Source organism: Amphiprion ocellaris, chromosome 4 (assembly GCF_022539595.1).
Source record: "Amphiprion ocellaris isolate individual 3 ecotype Okinawa chromosome 4, ASM2253959v1, whole genome shotgun sequence".
Classification (NCBI taxonomy): Eukaryota; Metazoa; Chordata; class Actinopteri; family Pomacentridae; genus Amphiprion; species Amphiprion ocellaris.
The window spans coordinates 34025910-34042636 of NC_072769.1; the positions used below are offsets into that span (position 1 = coordinate 34025910).

Sequence of the window (16727 nt, forward strand, 5' to 3'; positions counted from 1 at the left end):
ACCATGCTTCACATCATGATGCTGTCACCACCATGCTTCACATCATGATGCTGTCACCACATGCTTCACATCATGATGCTTCCACCACCATGCTTCACATCATGATGCTTCCACCACCATGCTTCACATCATGATGCCGCCACCACCATGCTTCACATCATGATGCTGTCACCACATGCTTCATATCATGATGCCGCCACCACCATGCTTCACACCATGATGCTGTCATCACCGTGCTGCAGGGGTGAATGCTTGTGCAATCACTTATTCTACATTTTTATTTTTGATTAATTGACATTACTCTGTAGTTAGCTGTTTTCAGTTGACATGGAAGAATCTTGACTTGTAAATTCTTGACGAAAAGCCAAATAAAATTGTCCATGATTCAAAGTTGAAAGCAACATAAAGGGAAGAACATTCAAAAGGGGAGTGAAAATGTTTTCATAGGTACTGTAAATATATTAAAACATTGTCAAACATGGCTTTGATCAGGTAAGAAAGTCAAATACAAAACGGGGTCAGTCTCACCTGTGACTGGTGCTCCTCGCTCTTGTATACCCCCTGCACCTGCAGCAGGTTCTTGGCCACGCCCACACACGGCAGCCCTGACAGAACTCCCAGGTGACACGCCAGGCCGAACTCTGCAACGGTCCCAACACAAATATTGTCAGTTTCTAGGGTGAAATTAAGTGACTACTGAGACAAAAGAACTAATGTAGATCAATGCAATGAATCTAAATATGTGACAAAGGGGCAGCATTGATCTAATAGATTTGTGGCCCTTACACAAATCATCATAGAATACTAAACAGCAACCCTCTGGAGAAAACCAAGAAAGATTGCAGAATATATTGAGCTGATCCACATGGAGCGCAGAGTTCATTATGAACTCTTAGCGAGCATTTTTCGACAAGCTCGAGGGGACCTGAATCTACTATATAAAAACGTGTGATTTATTGTAGCTACTTAACATTAGTGAGGTTAATAAATACTTTAGGTTCTAAGCCTTGTACTATACGTTATATATATATCATAGCCAAATAAAGTTTCATGTAACTTTTTTAGGGTTTAAACCCTTATATGTAAATTAGAACTATATGGTGATATTGGAAGTGACAAACACATTTTTAATTACATTTGCACTTTTCTTGCTTTGAAATGTCAAAATGTTTCTTATAAAACAAACACAACATTATTTTTTTGGGTTGATTATTCTCCCGTAAAACCACAATAACAAACCAGAAAATGCAAAAGACAATTTTATATCACCTCTGTAGTGGAAGAGACCATTCCCATCCACAAATACCACCTGTAGAGAGAGAACACAAACACAACTAAAAAAAAACCCCACTGTGTACCATTTTTTCATGCACATTTATTCATGTCACAGCAGGGAAAGCTCAGATGTGATGAATGATGCTAATCTTGGCTGCTTAGCTAATGTCATTAGTCCCACCCTGACTGAAACTTTGCTGCTCTACAGTCTGTGGCCTGAAATGATCCTGCATGCGACTGTGAGACAGCAGAGTGAAGCTGAGATCCTCCAGCTGATATTCTGGAAGCCAGAGGTGACTCCACAGACGTATTTCCGCAGCGACTCATAAGTCAACTTCAAAGGTTGCAGATAAAGAGAGCAGCGACTGCACCTGTCCAGAGCTAAATGTCACCGCAAGTAAATCCGAGTCTATGTGTGTGTGTGTGTGCATGGTTGTTGTGTATGTGGAAGTTGTGCATGTATTCGTCTCTGCAGAGCGGCGTGGACGGTGATGGGAGGCTGAGGAGGAGGAAGATGTGTGGGCTGCGACAAACAGAAGTGAGTGGGTGAGGATGAATTGGAGGTGAGAGGCAGCTGCAGTTCATTCAGTGGGTTTTAATGTGCAGGTTTGCAGCGAGCTGTCGGTGCTGTTGGGTGTCTGAATAATGCAGCGTTTCTTGTGCTTCATTGCTATTGCCATTTAGTTTGATTTGGTAGCGATGCAAGTCAGAGTTTTTAGATCAGGAATGGTTGGAGGCTCCAATCTCAGGATCACTCAGTCTCATATTATAAATCACATCACATCACAAGACAAGACGAGATGAGTCTGCGTTATTATTTTTCTGTTAATGTGAGCTCAAAGATGGGGATTTTCAAGCTTACTGTGATTCTTTTAAGATCAGATTTAATCAAAATCACTTTATGCTACATGTCTAAGTTTTTAAAAACTTACCAAAAGTAAGCCTTTTGCAGAAGCCTAGTTCTGTGAAAAACATTCAATTCTGTGCTCCTCACTGCAGTAATAAAGCTGTGAAAAACAGTCATATGACAAAAAATCAGGACTTTTCAGTGTAACTGAAGGCAGTGTTGACACAGACCATGTAGGAGACAAGTATGGAAACTTAAGATATGAATAGTCTAATATCTTTTAGTCACATGACGGCCTATTTTTTCCCAGTGATGTTCTGTGACTGTGTGCATCGGGTTTTTACATTTTTTGTAAAATTTCAGTCTTTCTTTTTTTACGATTTGTCGCATTATAACCGTCATCCTGCACAGAAGACATTTCTCTGTCTGACTAGCCATGGTTGTGCTGTTTCCACAGAGGTGCAGGACTTTATACTGCAGTGAAAAATGAGCCCACGGTGACTAAAAATGTGACTGGAGAAAAAAAAAAACCAAGGCTCAGAAGGTTAAACAACTACAAGACATAGTTATTTTAACAAAACAGTGAATATGTTTGTGTGTCAAGAGGCAAACCTGAGGCAGGAGCTCTGGCTGGTTCTTCTTCAGCCGCTGCAGAGCCTCCAGGAGATAAGGAGTTTCTCTGAAGGCCAGGAAACCGGCGATGTAGGGAGCCGTCAGAGTCACCATCTGACTGTCCTCATACAGCAGCTGGACGGAGGACACAGAAACTCTGCTTTATATTTTAAACCTCTGAGTGATGAGTGAGATGCTGTGGACTCACATAGTCACATTCGACCGCAGCCTCGCCGTGCAGATTCTACAAATGTTCTCCAGTGTAAATGTAAAAGTGAGTCCAGACACAAGCTGTGCAAGATAATCACCAACATCCCCCATATGCTGCAAAATGAAACATCTGTTACCTGTTGATGAAACACATTCTGAACATCGGACAGCTTATGCTCTGTAAATTACCTGCTGCATTAGGAAATAGACACAGCTGCAAATTAAGGTCATACAGCAATAAATTCCGTGTATTTGTCTGTTACAGGATCGGCTCTGTAAATCTGATGTTCCTGCTCTTCTTGGAGAAAACAGTCACACACAAAACATAGTTTTCATTCTCTATTTTTTCTTTCATGAACATCTATACATGCAACACCTGGAAAAATCTCACTGAACACAGAAAAAGCTTCTATTTTAAACAATTTACAGAGAGCAGCAACATCTTCATTCTGCACTGAGACAACTTAGAAATCAGACACAAAACAAAAATATCCCACATGAGCTGAACAGTTAATGTCTCCTCCTGCAACTGAGTTTTCTACACAAACTTCCAAACAAGCATCAACTGCAAAGAAACACCACAACTGAACTATTAAAAGATGCATAAATGAAACAACACAGCTACCAAATCACAAAGGCTGCTATTTGTTTTAATGCTAAAGAAATCTATTTTTCTAATAGATAAACACATTATTTTAAGAGGCACGGTCCGTGTTTGTACCAAAATTTCCACTTTTCAACAACTTCTGCTGCACAACTGGCTACATTTAACCTTTTTCTCACCACAACAATAGAAAACAAGTCAGAAAACAAGAGCATTTCCACGCTCTGTTCATATTTTTGAGCAGTCAAATAGATTACGCCAGTGACTACATATTGTAAACACAAGTATCACACATTGTTTGCTCCTCTGTGCTTCTTTCTGTCCACCTCTTGTATTTATTTTAAGCAGCAGATAATCACATCTCCCATGATGAGCCTTTATAACATCCTGCAGAGCGTCAGCTTACAATGAGAGGATGTTTCAAGGCCTCGAATGCTGTAAAATCCAAACCTTTCATTGCGGCTCACACGAATGGATACAAAGAGAATGTCGTCATCTGTGCACAAAGAAGAGTCAACAGCTTCAACACTGGAATATTTGCTGAAAACCTGCCTTTAGAAACGTCAGCTACCAATCGACTGTGGTGACCTTCATTTGCCTTCTGCTCAACAGCAACATCACCGAGAAGATTTTTATTCCAGTGTGCGGTTTAAAAGGTGTTAGGCTCCTGTTGTAATGCAAATCTTACAGTAAAAGCTGGACATGTGTTGCATCAGGCTCCAGTGTTACTCAGTGGCCTCAGGTGGCAGCATTGGAGTAAACTGAAAGCAAGCAGGGAACATAATCACATTATTGGGCAACATTTCATTAGCCTCAGCGGGTCCATGTATCAACAACGTATGGTGACACATGTCATTAACTATAACCAGTTACATAAGAAGGAAGGTGCCAGGACCTTGTGTTAATGCAGAGATAAACTGACTGTGAGGCTGCAGGAGAAGAAATGAACCGAATGAGATGTGGGAGTGTGAAGGTCACTTTAGCAACAGCCAGGTCAACGAGACTCGACCTGAATGTTGACATTCCTTTTCATGCAAGTCGGCTTTTCAGTGCCAAGACTGACGTGAAAATTTTTGCTTATATAACACATAAAGAAATCCCAGAGTGCCGTAGGTAAAGTTATTAGATTAGGTTGTGCTGTTTGCATTGAGGAACAGTGAAAAATGAGTTCAGCTTTACGTAACAAGAAGTCAACATGTTATTTACAAAGTGTTACTCTGCCCTATAGTGGTAAAAATAACACAATTTAAACAATGCTTGCTCAAATATAATTCAAAAACAGGCTGTTATAAGATATTTAATATTCAAATGAAGCTCCTGAGACACTTTCAAAGGCTGACAATACAAACCACAGAACTTAAACCATTAATCAGAGTCCATAGATGTTTCTTAAAAAATAGTCAGTTTTTAGCTTTCCAGTGGTCATTGAACTAGTCATCTCTGACATTCGATTCTGTTGCAAAAATCAACCAAATTGAAACGTAAAATTGTGATTTTTTTTTCCTTTATTCTATATGTCTCATTTAAAAATACACAAAAAATAAACTGTTTGCTATCATCAGATTCTTCAAAAAAAAAAAAAAAAAATTCTGCCCTCCTTGGTGCAGCCCTAAAGTTTGCCTGACTTGGCTGCAGTTTTCGATTATTTTAGTAATTGAGTATTATACCGATTATTCTGCCGATTAATGGAGTTGTCGGATTCGGCGCATGGCATGCGCGTTACAGCATCAAAAGCGGAAATGAGCACGCTGTGCAGCAGAAAAACCCATCCTGATGGAATGTGGGTGGACATCTGCAGAGTATTGTGTATATATATATATATATATATATATATATATATATATATATATATATATATATATATATATATCATGAAACTCAAAGCCATGGGAACCCACATTTACGATTATAGGTCCAGGTCCGTATTGGATGAAGTCTGAGTCCAGACTCGGACCACGGTCCACCAGTTCGTGACCTGGGGTCTAGGATGTAGTGGATTAAATGAAGCCTTTATTCAGAGAATTTTGCTTTGAGGAATTTTAGTAAGTATGAAAATAAATTAAAAATATAAATAGTTAAATATGTCTAGTATGTTGGAGCGGCACAGTGGCTCTGTGGTTAGCACCGTCACCTTGCAGCTAGAAGATCCCTGGTTTGTGTCTGCATGGAGTTTGCATGTTCTCCCTGTGCATGTGTACTCTGGTTTCCTCCCACAGTCCAAAAATATGCTGAGATTAACTGGTAATGTGAAACTGTCTGTATGTGTGAATGTGAGTGTGATTGTTTGTCTCTATGTGTAGCCCTGTGATAGACTGTTACCTGTCCAGGTGTCCCCTGCCTTCACCCTCAGTCAGCTGGGACAGACTCCAACCCCCCTCCAGTCTACCCTAATGAGGACTAAGTGGTGCATAGATGATGGATGGATGAATAGTATGTAGAGCCATCATTATTTTTTCAGCCCTGTACGCACTTGGAAAAATGTTGCACACGTTGATTCACATTTTTTTCTCCGTTTTTGTAAAATTAATAACCCAATAAATTCTGCTTTCATTTTTTTCTTTTTTATGATTTGTAGCCTTATAACTGCACTCTGAATCCAGTGATTCGAGTTAAAACCTCAGTGGAACCTAACCTTTAAGCAATTTCCCCTTGGGGATCAATAAAGTCTTTCTGATTCTGATTCTTCATGGCTGTGCTGTTTCCATAAAGGAGCAGGACTTTATATTGAAATGACAAATAAACCCACAGTGAGTTAAAACACCCAGAAACTGCTTAGAGGTCAGCAGGTTAAAGGTGTCTCTATTGGAAAGATGTGCAGATTTCTGTACTTTATCCTATCAGTGCTGCTGCAGTTCCTCTCTGCCACCACCAGGGGTAGAGACAGCTCATATATTCCTCATACTAACTGTATGTGTAGCTGGTTACCTCCATGTCGGGGTAACTCAGCACCACCAGCTGAGCACAGGCGTTCACATCATCCCCTTTAATGAAGGACAGATCCACCCCACCGACTCTCTGCAGGCCTGAGAAGTCCGGATTCTGCTGCCAGGCTTCGGTGTCGTCCTCCACCAGCTGCTGCCGGAGATGGGCCTGTTCACTGCACCAGATACACAAACACACACTCATGGTCAGGATGGAGTATACAGCCCAAAGGAGACAAACCACAGGAATCCACTGGAGAGTATTTAATTACACCGACCAAAGCTAGAAAACAACTATTTCTAATGTGCTCTAATAATATTAATAATCTTTGTAAAATCACCAACGTCTTCGGAATCAGTTGAAAAAAAAAAAACCTAAGGGTGGATGTAACAACAAGGAGGACAAATTTGTGTACTTTAAGAGTATTTGGATATTGCAAATTTCTCCACTGAGGGATTAATTAAAGCTTATCACCATCAGGTCATATTTATTTTCTGACTAATATGTTTTTAGGCCTTACAGTTAAAAATGAATTTGGTTTTCTTCATCAGTAACACAGCTGGAGACAGAACTGGCAGACAACATGATTAAAAAGAATAAAATGCTTTTTTTAAGCCTAAGAAAACTACATGGTTTGGTTAGAGGTTGGTTTTAAAAAAAAAAAAAAAAAAAAAAAAATATATATATATATATATATATATATATATATATATATATATATATATATATATCACAATCTCATCATCTAAATTACTACATGGTTAAGAATACAGATCGAGGTGCCAAACTTTTACTTGTTTGTTTTAGTTTCCCTAAGGTCTGTAAGCAGCCTTCTCACAATCCAATTGAAAGAAAAGCAGCAAGTAAAAGTAAGTTTATTTATTTTTATCAGTGACTTATACGCAAAGAGATTTTCTGATTGATCACTTGCTTAACTGTAATAATTTTTTGATTTATGTCACATTTGGTTGCTTTACTTGTATTTGATGTTACCTGCATTGTTTTATGTGTCTTCGAAGACATTCTGTGTCTCCTTGAGGTCATTTTGAGACACATTTTAGCCATTTTTTGTCACTGTGGACTTGGTTTTTATGCCTTTGTTTATATTTTGGTCAGTTTTTGTCTCATTTTGATTGATTTTATTGGCGGTTCCTGGATTTAAATTTTTTTATGTGTGTGTCAGATTTTTGTCTTGCACCTCTGTAATGTCATCTTTCTTTAAGGTGTGTTTGTGTCACATTTACATTTCACTGCCTCATTTGATCATTCTGCATCTCTTTGTTCTTGTCTGTATTCAGTTTTGGTTCTTTTGTATCATATTTATCTCTTTGTAACCATTCTGTGTCTCTTTTTAGTAACTTTTGTCTCACATTTGGGTTAATTTGTGTCTTAATTTGATTGTTTTCTATCTATTCGTGGTTGTTTGTCTCATTTTTTTTATTTTGTAACACAATACTGACATTTTCCATGTTTTTGTTGCCATTTATGTCTCTTTGAGGTGATTTTTGTGTCACACTTGCATTATATTAGCTCATTTAATCATTTTGCATCTATTTGCTGTTGCTTGCATTACATTTTGGTTGTTTTCTGTCATAGTTTGGTTGTTTTATATCTCTTTGTAGTCATTATGTTTCTCCTTTAGGTATTTTTTGTGTCACATTTCAGTTAGTCTTATCTGGCATCTATTTGTGGTCATTTGCTTTTCATTATGCACATTTTACGTAGCATTTTGGTTGGTTTGCATCTCCTTTCAGAAATTGCATCTCTTTGACGTCATTTTGTGTCACATTTGTGTCAGGTTGGTCATTTAACATCTATTTTGGATTCTCTGCATTTAATTTTGTTTATTTTTTGCCACATTATGATTATTTCCATCTCCTTGTTGTCATTCTGTGTCTCTTTGTGGTTATTTTGTGTCACACTTTGGTCGCTTTACATCTATATCTGGCTGTTTGCATTTACTTTTTGTCATTTTGTGTCACAAATTGGTTGTTTAACATCTATTTATGACCATTTGATCTCTTTGGAGTCATTTTACATCTCTTTCGGATCTCATTTTAGAATATATAATGAAGTGATTAGATCAAGTTGGCTGGTCAGCCCAGTTCAGTAAATTGTCTCTGATTCAGAAGGCATCCTGAGAACATTTTTTCCTGGGAAGCACTTTGTGTTACATTTTAATTGTATGAAAAGTGGTACACAATTACAATTTGATTTATTTTATTGTTTGACTCTGACTTACACATGATATTATGTGGAGTAACAACATTAAAATCACTGTCCTTGTAATTACGAAATCATTCATCAAAGAGCTGCTGAGGAAGCGTAGAAAAAGTCACCACAGACACTCAAGAAGTTTAACAAGCTCCTATTTTCAGTCAGCAAACAGAACCAGCAGGCACACTGAAGCAAACAGGAAGTGTTCTGTAAACGTGTTTTTCAGGTAAATAAAGGCCAGAACTTCAGTCTCACCTTTCCCACTGTCGGACCTGATCTTCTGCAGGAGCCGCGCTCATCTGTTCAGCTGCTGACGGACCAACATTCAGCTGCTAACACACATTTTAAAGAAGAAATCCACTGACTGCAGCCGGCCGTTTACTTCCGTACGCGCTGACGTCACTGCGAGGACGGCCCCACTGGCGTTTAATGGGTAAATCCTGACATCTAGTGGCCAAAATGGGGAATTACATCTGTTTTATTTCCCTGACACCACAACATTAATGCAAAAATACTGCTTGTAATTTGCAAAACTTTTTACAAGAACAACCCAGATGTAATAAATTAAGAAATCTTTTAATTGGGACTGATATTGCACAAACTACTGCAAAAAATATCTGATGTTTTAGCTGTCACAGTATTATATATATAAAGTCAAAGATGACGGCACCTCAGAGTACTTTTGTTATTCAATGGACCAAGGATGAGGCCAAAATCAAGTCAAATACCAAAAGGCAAAGTAAAAAGAGTAAAATGCCTTATTTGACTGACAGCACCGATAAAGCAGTGATGGAAGAAGTAGAAAAATGCTACATTGTAAGCGAAAATCCTGCAGGAAAAATCCTATTTAAGTAAAAGTACAGAGCTGAAAGATGTAGTTAAAGCACTGCAGTAACAATCCTGGTTTGGTTTCTCTGAGTGGCAAATTATTTTATGTGCTATCTTTCGATTAATAATAGTGAATCACCAATGTGTCAGCAATTTATTTACAGTATTAATAATCAATTAATATGTAAATAATTTTCTTGACTGATGACCTACTGAGTTTTGGTTGTTTTGTGTCACATTTTGCATGATGTCCATGTTTTTTTGTAGTCATTCTGTGTCTCTTTCATGACATTTTGTGTCTCATTTTAATCATTTTACATCTATTTCTGGTCACTGGCATTTAATTTCCATCATTTTGTGTCATACTTTGGTTGTTATCCATTTCTTTGTAGCCACTCTGGATCCTTTCATGGTTATTTTTGTGTCACATATAGGGGATTTTGTCTTTTTGTGGTCATTTGCATTGAATTGTTGCCATTTTTAAAATCATTTTACTTCTATTTCTGGTTGCCTGCATTAAATTTAGATTATTTTCAGTCTCTTTGTAACCGTTCTGTCTCTCTTGTTAGGTGATTGTTTTTGTCATGGTGCATCTCTGTGTTCACTGGCATTTCATTTTTGGCATTTTGTTTCACATCATAGTCATTTTCCATCTCTCTGTGCATATTCTGTGTCTCTTTTTAGGTTATTTTGTCTCATTTTGATCATTCTGCATCCGTTTGTTATTATATGTACCATTATTAAATTATCAATAGTAAATCATCAATGTATCAGTATCATGTTGCTGTTGTAGCTGCTGCTGGTTTGAACTACTTTATATCTAGTTTTACAGACAAGAACAGCAGATAAATCTGATGATTAATGGGAGAGGAAAGATGAATAATATTCCGTGAGAAGATTCAGGTCACTGGGGATGAATCAGCTTCTGTGATCGACCTACAAAAAATGTGACACAAATGACGTCAAAGAGACACCGAATGGCAAACAATTAAACAATTAAAACGTGACACACTATAACCAAAATTAAATGATAATTAAATGACCATAAACAGCTGCACAACGATCAAAATGAGACAGAAATGACCTCAAGGAGACAGAATGGCTGCATAGGCTCTGAAAATGACCTAAATGTGACCAAATTTGACTTCAAATAGACACAATGTGGCTAAAAAGAGAAGGAAAACAAAAATCTAACACAAAAATGATCAGAATTAAATACGACCACAAAGAGAAGCAAAATAAGAAAATATAACCAAAATGTGACTCTGAAAGGCATTTTACAATCTTTGACTTTCCAGAGTGTGTTAAATTTCTTTTTAGGCCCATTTTGTCTTAAAGAAGCTGCCTAACAATTCTGCACACCTTGATATAGTGTTGATCACTTTAGGCCACACCCTCCCTCATTCTAAAGATACACATCACCTGATAATGCTTAGAACCAATTCAAGTTTATATAGCTTGGAGTTAGAAATTATGCATGAAAATGACAATAAATATTCATTTGCTTAATAATTGTACACGCAATGTAGCTGCAGATATGCGGGTCTTTAATACAGATTGAGAGGAAATTGCTCATACATATCAGGATGTCAAAAGCACCTAATCTTAGAATAAATGTTTAGTAAAGTTGGAGCACAATCTGCACTTTTTAAAGCTTTAAATAAAATATTAAGCAACCCAAACCCTCTAGTTTTCTTAGAGTAAAAAAAACACAAGTACATTTTATTCTTTTAACTTTTACAGGCTAGACGAAAACAACTGGGATAAAAAAAATCCTGCCTGAAAAATCATGTTCTGTGGAATTTCAGGTCATCGAGGACGAATTATCTTCCGTGTTCATTAGTGAAGTCAGTGATGCAGCAAACACGAGACCCAGTTCCCCGATTCTCATTAATTATGAAGTCATTAGCAGATGAACGAAGCCAGCGGCGTTACAAAATGTACCGAGACACATTAACACAGTTTTCAGCCACAAAAACAAATCAATGCGACACAAGCAGTTTTCTCATAATTCAAGTTTAATGTTTTCAGAAAAATGTAAAGGCGCCATATTCTCTTTAATCCAAACATGTACTTTTTTTTTACACAATTCCTCACATCTAGGTAAAGAGAAGATATGCAAACGATGTCAGAAAAAGAAGGAGAGACGGACGAAACAGTTATAGCCCTCATTCGTCGATGAGATCCTGATGAGAAACGCTGCAGAAGACAGCGCAAGTTTTTCTAACACTGAGTTTAAATGGAAATAAAACAGTAACATGTGATCTCTCCTTTCAGTCCATTCTGCTTTCTGAGATAAACACAAAGAAAAAGGAGTGTACAAGTGATGAAGAGTAGAGAAATAAAAGGAGTTAGATTTTGAACTGACGCTGCTTCATCAGTCGAACCGCTCGAGAAAATTCCAACCTCACAGGTGACGTTACTCGTGTTGTTTTCGACTCCCATGAGCGTTGACACATTTTACAGGCATGTCTTAATTTTTTTTTTATTTTATATTTTTAACTCCCCTCCAAACATTCATTATTATACACCCTCACACACGCACACACACTTGTAGCCCTCATTCTCAGGTGAGGAGGTCCATTTTCCCAGAAAAGCATCATTTCTTGTTATTGCAGTTGACAACATATCGATGCCACCGGTTTAAAAAAACACAAGCGCTATGAAAAAACTAAATAGGCAGGTTTCCATACAAGAACTCGCTGCCTTATTTGTGATTTTATTTATTTTTTGCTCTCAGCTGCACTCTGTAACCATGGCGACAGCAACCCGATGACTTTTGGCAATTGTGATCAAACGGGGATCAATGAGAAAGTCATCGCAGATGCCGATTTAACCACATAAAAAAAAAACAACAAAAAAAAAAACGTCGCATCATGGATTGGTTGCATTTAGAAATGTTCATTCGATACACAATCCACTACAGCGGTGACCTAAGTGATGCTTACGAAGGCTAAAATGGTATTTTTATTGACACATGGCTCTGAAAAATGGCTATATCTTAATTCTTAAATAATAGATCCGTAAACCCAACCACCGTGTGAGTGACCGGACGCTGGCCGCGCTCTGAAACACAGTTAAACCAACGCTAGCACGTGTACAGTATCAATGATAATCACAGAAACATTCACCCCCTAATGCACACTGAAATCTACGTCACTCCGCCCAGTTACGTCGCAACCCTCAGGCGTTCTATTGGTTCGCAAGCCAATCAGTAGCACATTCACCAATCAGTGACAAGGCATCTGCTTGATGACTGGATTCGGGCTCGAGTTCCTTAATTGTGCAGACGCTGGACAGGAAGCAAACCAGCTCCGATCATTCGAAAAAAAAGATTAGTTAAGTTTCTGATGTATAACGTAGGGATGTCCTGATTCGACCTCTGTAAACTGATCAGTATCGGCTTCACTGAGCACAAATCTAAGCCTAATCCTTTGTCGCACAGGTGTCGCAAACAGAAAGCAAAATCAGTTACAGGATGCTAAGGACTTTAAATAATTTCTTACTTAATAATCAGAAGCATCAGCAACCAATACTTGATGGTAGGAATTAAGTTTTGTGGACATTGTCTTCAGTTAATGGATACCAGATTTGGGCCACTAATGCATATAGAATTGCCGTCCAAGTTTATGCCAGTTGCCATATATATATATACACAAGCGCTGGTCTGAGGTCATTAAGTGCCACGCAAGTCTTTGTCATGGTGCCCCTTTACCAGCTAAACCCCCACAATGCTCTCTGCTTGCTAACAAAACTGTCCACCTCCTCTGGTGGCTACAGTATTTAACAGTAAGTGTCTCCACCTGGTGTCTTCTGTCGTATTGGTCAGTACATTTTTAAATTGGTTGAATTGATAACAATGATTAATCAATTAACTGCTAACATCCCTACAGGCCTCAGCTGAAATGTGGACATTAATGCACTGCAGAGCTGTCCAGGTGTCAAGCACATACACTGGATTGGACTTCAACGTACATAAAGTATGTATTATCTACAAGAATGGTATTGGATTGGGACTCAGCAAACTTGATCAGGACATCCCTTGTATGATGATAAAATATTTTTGCTTCTTTCCTGTTATAGAAGATAAAACTGATGATGTTGGTGCCACAGAATTTCACCGTTCACTGGCTCAGTTTGCCCATCCGTCCGCTTGTACACAACAAAAATTTCATCTAGCAATCATCGAGATAAATAGAAGTATCGCACACAGTAGAAAGTCAAACTCGTGTTATTGCTTCTAGCGGATTACTTCGCTAAGAGTCAGACCTGGCTCAAATATTCAAACGCTTTCAAAAGTGTGATAAAAGCCCTCCCAAGACAGACGGGTGGAGCTCGCCACATGAGACAACGCAACGAATGTCAGCTAAGCACAGCTGACATTATCTGCACCGTTGTGATTCAGCGAGCTCCACACAGATTGAAAAACAAACCAGTTGCAGGTGATATTTGACCCAGATCTAGTTAAGATGTTGACCCCGCCCGCCCGTCCATATTCGACCTATAAACAGCTCACCAGAAACAAACTCCTCCCAGTAACAATATGGCAAACACTGTCAATTTTTGTCACTCATATGTGTAACAGCAAATCCAGTCTTATCCGCCAACGCACGTCAATGAGGTATGCGTCGTCTCAGTACTGTATATGTAGGTGTAAATGAAAATGCATATACATAACAGAGTGTCCAGTGTCTGTATCCAGTGTCCCCGTAGCTCCCTGGATGAGAATATTGCTTCATTTGACCTTCCCACCCTGCACGAGACACAAACATTCTGTAAAATGGTCTGATTCAAACTGCCGCCCAGCAGAGATGCCAGGCACAAAAAATGTTCAACCTTTGTGCAAAAATCAGCCCTTTAAATTGTACACATAGTTTCAGTTTGTTTCATCTTTTTGCCTCAGAATTTTTTTTATTCTTTGTCTTCTGTTTGTGCAAGCATGCATCAGTTCCATAGAGACTGGCTGTGCAATAGGAACAGAGTCCAAAGACGATGACGAAGGGGGGCAGGAAAAGAGGTGGCTTTGTTGTTGATGGTTTGGGCATTGGAGGGATCGGGGTTGTTGGAGTTTGAAGTCCTCCGCCGCCGGATTCTACCTGGAGATCATGGAGCTGGACTGGGATTGGTTGGAGGAGGTGGTGGCGGCGCTCAGCTGAGAGAAGCCGCTGTGGCTCGACTCCAGGCTGGTCATCGAACCCCTAAAAGAAGAAACAGATACTATGAGACAACACAAAGTTGCAGGAACTAAGTAAGATGCATTGTGTTTGCACAACTCGTGCTCATGATGCAGAACCATGCAGCCAGATCAAATCTACACTGTAAAAAAAAAAAAAAAAAAAGAAATGAAAAAAAAGACAGCTGCAGCTGGAGCACAAAAACTAAAAATAACAGTCTCATAAAAACAGTAATTTTCCATAGCTGAAATACATTTAGCCTTAGTTTTATCAGAAATCATGTGTAATTTTTTTGGCTTTTCAATGTTTATCGAAGGATGTGTAAAAACAATTAACTTACATGTGATAAACATTAATAATAACAATAATAATAATAATAATAATACATGTAATAATAAATTATATGTATGGTAAAAACTGTATTTGACTGATGGCCAAAGCTCATAAATATTATGCACTGATAAAAACCCATTCATTAAAACTTTTTGTTGTAAAAATACAATCTAATTTAATAAATCTACATAAAATTACAGAACTAATGCTTATCTATGAATTCTGTATCTATTTAATCGTTCCTCATTTTAGAAATACATTTACACTATTAAAGTTGCACTAATACATTAATCTACTGAATGAAAATAAAATTTGTCAAATTATGATGATTTCTGCACCAGTCTTTTTCAGTAAAAAAAAAAAATTAATTTTCTATGAAAACAATCAAAATTTCATGGTTATTCAACGTTTCAGGCTTTGTAATGTTATAGTTCATTAGACATGTAAATTCATAGTGTGTTTTTGTAATTTCACTGATATTATAGTGTATATTAAGAATACTGAAAGAAACTGACAGTAAAATGTTAGATAAAAAAATCTGTAAAATTTATTGTTTTTTTTTAATTTTTTTTTACAGTGTACAGGAAATAGATTGACTTTTTGTGGCACACAACAGGCTCTGCCATACCCTGCAACATCCACAGTCTGTCAGGCAGAGAAGTATTTGACATTAACCATTTATGTCAAAATTAGTTTGTGAGAGGATCTATGTGGGGTGATCAAAAAGTTCTAATGCTGTTTGTGGTGCACGGAGCGTGTTACGGTCATGTGCATGCAACGTGTGACATCAGCACCTGTTCAACAGATGGTTTTGTGATCACTCATAGGTGCAAATTTGGCATTTTTCCATGGAGCTCAAACTGGAGCATAATTAGCAGCTGGGATGATTGAGAGGTGACTCTGTGGCTACCAACAACAGAACAAACAGCAGTTTCCACAGTGGAAGAGTTGCACTTTCCAACACAGGAGACATAGACATTCATAGATTTTTGTCCAATTGCTGAGTTTTTCATTGTGAATTTGTTTCTCAGAGTTCTACTGTAACATCCAAAGGTATCTGAAGGTAAAACAACCTGAATTGTGGTGTAATGGCGTATAAGTGCTGCAGTACGACAATTAAGCAACAACACAGTGATCACTCCCCAGCAGCTTTACGAGATACATTTGTTTCCCTGTGACTTCCTCCTCTTCCCCAAAATGAAATTCAAGCTGCAAAGTCCCCTTTTGACACAGCATAAGAGTCTCATCGCAGATGACGCTTGACGTTCTTACATAACAGCACTTCCAGGGAGCTCTACCAGCTGCACAAGGAAACTACTTCAACAGGGATGATGGTCAAATTCAAACAGTTTTTGATTTCTGTAAGCACAGTCTCAAAACTTTTTGATCACTCCTTGTATAATGAAAAAAATGAAGTTAGCTTGTTTCAGTGAAGTATTTTCAAAAGTGCTATTGTTCAGGGTGTTTTGTTGAGGGCAGAAGAAGACCACAGCTGCTGGTATTAAGGGTTTCTTGGATGTATAAAGGCAAAGCACAAGGAATTTTTTGGTTGTTTTGTGTTTTTAATTTTGCATCATTAAGTTCAAGTGAGATTTAACAAATTTTATTAAAGTGCATGTTGAAGCTAGGCAGCTTTTTTTTCATTTATCAGTCAACATTTTGGCAACAATCTATGATCACACATGTCTGCAATGTGTCATACATG

General features: G+C 38.0%; 2 protein-coding genes across 4 annotated transcripts in view; both read right to left on the reverse strand.

The window, feature by feature from the left end:
* LOC111577946 (endonuclease V) overlaps window positions 1-9079 on the reverse strand; it is an 81035-nt gene extending 71956 nt beyond the window's left edge. For both annotated transcript variants that reach the window (XM_023284478.3, XM_055009545.1), the window contains exons 1-5: window positions 8943-9079; window positions 6474-6645; window positions 2735-2869; window positions 1270-1309; window positions 529-641 (exon numbers count right to left, since the gene is read on the reverse strand). In XM_023284478.3, the coding sequence (XP_023140246.2) occupies window positions 529-641; window positions 1270-1309; window positions 2735-2869; window positions 6474-6645; window positions 8943-8986 (504 nt within the window). In that variant the 5' untranslated portion in view covers window positions 8987-9079. The remainder of the gene's footprint in view (window positions 1-528; window positions 642-1269; window positions 1310-2734; window positions 2870-6473; window positions 6646-8942) is intronic.
* A 2436-nt stretch (window positions 9080-11515) lies between these two features.
* Window positions 11516-16727, reverse strand: part of si:dkey-237i9.1 (SEC14-like protein 1) — a 40919-nt gene continuing 35707 nt past the window's right edge. For both annotated transcript variants that reach the window (XM_023284473.3, XM_023284474.3), the window contains one exon: window positions 11516-14713. In XM_023284473.3, coding sequence (XP_023140241.2) covers window positions 14608-14713 — 106 coding nt within the window. In that variant the 3' untranslated portion in view covers window positions 11516-14607. The remainder of the gene's footprint in view (window positions 14714-16727) is intronic.